Source organism: Habropoda laboriosa, unplaced genomic scaffold (genome assembly GCF_001263275.1).
Source record: "Habropoda laboriosa isolate 0110345459 unplaced genomic scaffold, ASM126327v1 scaffold67, whole genome shotgun sequence".
In the NCBI taxonomy this organism is placed as follows: Eukaryota; Metazoa; Arthropoda; class Insecta; order Hymenoptera; family Apidae; genus Habropoda; species Habropoda laboriosa.
This window is the reverse complement of record NW_017100242.1, coordinates 4,532,101-4,536,501: the sequence shown is the minus strand read 5'-3', so window position 1 is coordinate 4,536,501 and position 4,401 is coordinate 4,532,101. Positions and strand designations below refer to the sequence as shown.

General features: G+C 28.0%; 2 protein-coding genes across 2 annotated transcripts in view; one reads left to right on the top strand and one right to left on the bottom strand.

Annotated features, from left to right (window-relative positions):
- Positions 1-1,059, bottom strand: part of LOC108572057 (39S ribosomal protein L44, mitochondrial) — a 1,847-nt gene extending 788 nt beyond the window's left edge. Inside the window, 2 exon segments of the mRNA XM_017934244.1 lie at positions 500-866; positions 942-1,059. Of these exon segments, the coding sequence (XP_017789733.1) occupies positions 500-866; positions 942-1,002 (428 nt within the window). The 5' untranslated portion in view covers positions 1,003-1,059.
- Positions 1,060-2,498: 1,439 nt separating this feature from the next.
- LOC108571997 (vacuolar protein sorting-associated protein 37B-like) lies at positions 2,499-3,539 on the top strand. Its single transcript, XM_017934173.1, has 4 exons — positions 2,499-2,630; positions 2,737-2,908; positions 3,097-3,179; positions 3,270-3,539. The coding sequence occupies exons 1-4, from the start codon at positions 2,499-2,501 to the stop codon at positions 3,537-3,539; spliced, it is 657 nt and encodes a 218-aa protein (XP_017789662.1).
- The last annotated feature ends 862 nt before the right edge of the window (positions 3,540-4,401 follow it).

Here is a 4,401-nt window from a genome sequence, read left to right as displayed (position 1 = left end):
CTTTTGAAATATTTTGTTTAAATTTTGAGTACATTGTTGCTTGTTCTAAGAATAAATATGTGAAAACTAACAATGAAAGAAATTTTTCCTAGAGAATCCAGATCAAACATTAGTAGATTTATATTCAAGTGTTTATGCAAATGTATATTATTTATAAAATTGGTATAAGGTACCAATTAAAAGAATTACTTATTTTGCAAACAATGAGTTTTAAAAAATTTTTAAATTGATTTTTTCATTTTGATAAATTAATTATTAACATGTTAGATAGTACTCAGAATTCTTATGAAATGAACAAATTATTTGAAGATGCTTTCCTTTTGTGCTCTTGCAAAATAAAATTAAAATATAAAAGCTTACTTGTCTGAAAAGTATCACAAATAGTTATTTTATAATTTGAATTTCATTTATGCAATATGAAACATTCTTAAAACTGTACTTAAAATGTATTATAGATATTTCTTTGTGGTAAGTCATGTACAATATATTTTATACATACATGAAACCAGCTTCAGAAATATGTGGTAAATTTTCACTTAAATATTTTTTTATAACTTCTGAAGTTATTTTCTTTCCATTTTCAATAAATTCTTCATTATGTTGCATGTCAAGTTCTGGTTCTTTTATTCCCATTGTTTCTTGTCTTTTTATTTCTTCAGCAATGTATGATTTATGTATAAATGCTTGATTCAACTTTTCAGTATCAAAATTTTCTGAAAGTCTTTGATTAAATGCATATATTTCAGTATTTCTATTCCAGTCAGTAAAAGTATTCCGCTTTGGTTCAGGTTGAGGTGGTAATCTTCTTTTTCTACGAGTTATTTCTTTTTGAGTTGGAGATACCCAACGTTTAATATATCTGCAACCTACATTTGTGATTAAAACAGTATATATTTTTATATTACTTAGTATACAAATAAAATGTCAGTTAAAACATTTACCTTCATAATTGACACAATTCAAACTTGTAACAGTTTTAAAATACAATTGTAATCTATTCATGCTTTTACTTTATAAGAAATATAGTTATAACTTTTTTCAAAATGTTGTTCTTCACTTTAAAGGAATATTAATACAGAACTTTTCATTTAGTACTAAAGATATAATTTAATGCACAATAATATTTTAGTTATTTTTATATTCTTTACAAGATATCACTTATAATTAACAGTAGTTTATATAATCAAACATCTTGTAAACATGTTCTGCTGCACATTTACGAAAAATCAAACACATAAATGTGGAATTACAATTAATACCAACTGTAAATATTAAATTTGCTAACAACAATCAGTATTAAATGTTTTAATTTTTCTTCAATAAAAACACTATATACTGTACAAACTATAAAATTAAAGTATTTCGTAACGTCCCCAGGCTAGGGATGACAACGATGTATCGATATTTTGAAAACATCGATGTTTCCTGTCGATACATCGATGTTTTTACTGTCAATTAGAGTTGGCGTGAACTGCTATTTGTGAATGATCCACAAGAGTGATTCGATCACGTTCGTTCCCGATCACGTTCGTTCCCAATCACGGTGATTTTTCACAGTGATTCGTGATTTTTCGTGATCGTTTCTGATTGGTAGAAAACATAACAACAGTTCTTTGTACGCGTGAATTTGTAGATTCTTTTATTATCATTTATTATAATCTATATGTTACATAACGTATATGTTGTATAATTATAGCAAATCATTCTTTTATAACTTTTTTTTTTACTGATTTTTAAAAACACAAACTTTTAATAATTTTTAATAGTAATGTAATTCGAACGATAAAATTATTTAAGGATTAATTTGATTGGTACCCCCTGCATTTGTTCATTGATATAAATTTTTTTTAATGTGAGTGTTTTACATCTCAGCAATGTTTCTTTGCGTAGTAACGAGGATAAACATTTATTTATACATAACAGTGTATGATATATGTTATTGAATTTCTTTGTTCATTGCTTGCTTCGGCCACACCGCTGTTCAATTTATATTCGGCGCGTTTTAAAATTCACGTTACGGAGAGCGACATGAGCCACATAACAGTACACTGAGGTACATCTCCTTCGAATCCCTAGAATTAAACAACGCACAGCGGTGGTGGTCCTATGTGAAATGGCGTGCGATGCATACGATGACGAATAGTATAGAATGACGAATAGTATACGATCTAGATGAAATGCCATTTGCTATCGTAAGCATCGTACGCCATTTCACATAGGATCACCGCTGTTGTTCATTTGATTAGTTTTTTGGTACACCTCATTGTACATGGAATGTGAATAAAGTACTTTTGCAAAGAGTTATGTACACGTTTTTCATTGGTCTATGGTCATTGCAAGTGATAAAAAAAAGTAGTTATAATTGTGTTATTAAATGAAGCGCAGGTCTTTATAAAATTTGTACAGTTGCTAAATAATTTTATATTAAACCAGATTTAAAAATAAAATTTAATTTATGAATGTAATTATAATCCTGTGAAACCGATTAATACTAAACAATGTTTAAATCAAATCAAGAACCTGACATACCTGCTGCACTAGGTTTATTGTCACATCAAACAAACGATGAACTTAAGGAATTATTAAATAATGATGAGAAATTCGAAGATATTGTGAAAGATGTAAAACAGGTAATTTTTTATTTTTTCATGGCATTTTCATTTTATCACTTATTTATTATTCTTTGTGTGCAGAGCTATATGTAAACAAATTTCTTTCCTTTTTTTCTTTAACTAGTTCAAGGATTTAGAAACAGAAAAGGAAGTGTTAATGGCTAGTAACAGATCTCTAGCAGAGTTTAATCTGTCAAAACAACCAGAATTACAGGAGTGTAAACAAATATTAAAGGAACTTAGTGAAAAAGGAAATAGGCTATGCACAAGTGTTAAGGAAAAATTAGACGAAATAAGTAAGTATTTATATTCATTAGATTTAATAATTTTCAGATGATAAGTTTAATCAATAATATTGCAATATATGATTAACTAACTTGAATTATGTATTTAATAAACAAATTAATAACAAATGTAATTTGAATAATATATATGATTAGTAATTACAAAGAAAATTCAAAGTTTACTTCTTTAATATTGACAGAAGAGAAGTCTGGACAAATGACGGTTGATACTGCATTGGACTTATTACAAACAGCAGCAGCTGAAATTGAAGAAGAATCAGAGGTACAGTATATATCAAGTATAGTAATCATAAAGATTATTAAAATTGATTTACTACTTTTTAAAAAAAATTATAACATTTTCAATTTACAGACCATGGCTGAAAAGTTTTTGGCTGGTGATATGGAAGTAGATGAATTTTTTGAGCAATTTTTATCACGACGAAAATTGATGCATCTGCGCAAAGTTAAAGTAGATAAATTGAGGGAGTTAACAAGAAAATCACACTTCACCACTGGTAGTTCTGGTTATCCAGTTGCTAGTAATTTTCCAGGGTTAGCACCTTCAATTCCATATCCAACTGGACCTGTTTCAATGCCAATGCCTGTACCATCTGGATTACCACATTATAGACCCTATTAAGTTATATTTGATAAGAAAAGCATTCAATTTAAAGTGATTTAGATTTGAAATATTGAATTTTCGTTGGTATTATAAAGAACATGTAATTTTAATTAATAATTTTATATTACAAAATATAAATAATATATACGATGAAACAACAAATTGGCAACATTTGGTTAAAAGATAATGTACAGTTCGCTACAAAAAAGTAGCACACCCCGTAGTATCGTTAAATACTATAAATGTAGTTGAAAAATATTATTTTTGATATAGTGCGCTAGCTTTAAGTGCTCGATGAAACTGTTTTCGTTCATATTGTAAACAGTAGATTTCACGTTCAGCAAAAAACAAACATAAGTGGTTACCGCTCCGACAAAATGTTAGCACAGTCTAAATGTTTTCTTTTCTCAGTTATAAAGATATATACAACTGTGCAAATACAACTTTTCTCTATGACATTTTATCCTTATCTTATCTTCAATCTTACCAGAGATATTTAGGTGTTTTGTTTCTCGTGACTCGCCCTGTATGTCCAATATTTCAGGAGTAATGTGCTATCATTTTGTCGCACCGATATTATGTTATTTTTTAATACAGTGCAACAGAGGTTTCGACTTATCGAGTTTTCGAGTAGGAGGTCATTAGCAATATCCTTTTCCTTTCTTGACCCAGTTTTTACTGTTTCAATTATGTTTACTTTATTAACCAATGTTAATGTTTTTCGCTTGCGTTTAGAATTCATTTTGTTAATTAAATATATTGAAGTAAAATTGAGATTGTTGCAAGTTAGATATCTTGCAGTATGATGGTAAAATCAGTTAAAATGATATAAATATGGATTTAATTTATGCAATTCTACACTTTCTATTCTAAAGTTCTC

Excerpts from the sequence above, each read along its gene's own strand:
- LOC108571997 (XM_017934173.1), top strand. The coding sequence starts at position 2,499 with ATGTTTAAATCAAATCAAGAACCTGACATACCTGCTGCACTAGGTTTA. Across the intron at positions 2,631-2,736 it reads TTGTGAAAGATGTAAAACAG|TTCAAGGATTTAGAAACAGA; the intron begins GTAATTTTTTAT and ends TTCTTTAACTAG. Across the intron at positions 3,180-3,269 it reads AAATTGAAGAAGAATCAGAG|ACCATGGCTGAAAAGTTTTT; the intron begins GTACAGTATATA and ends TTCAATTTACAG.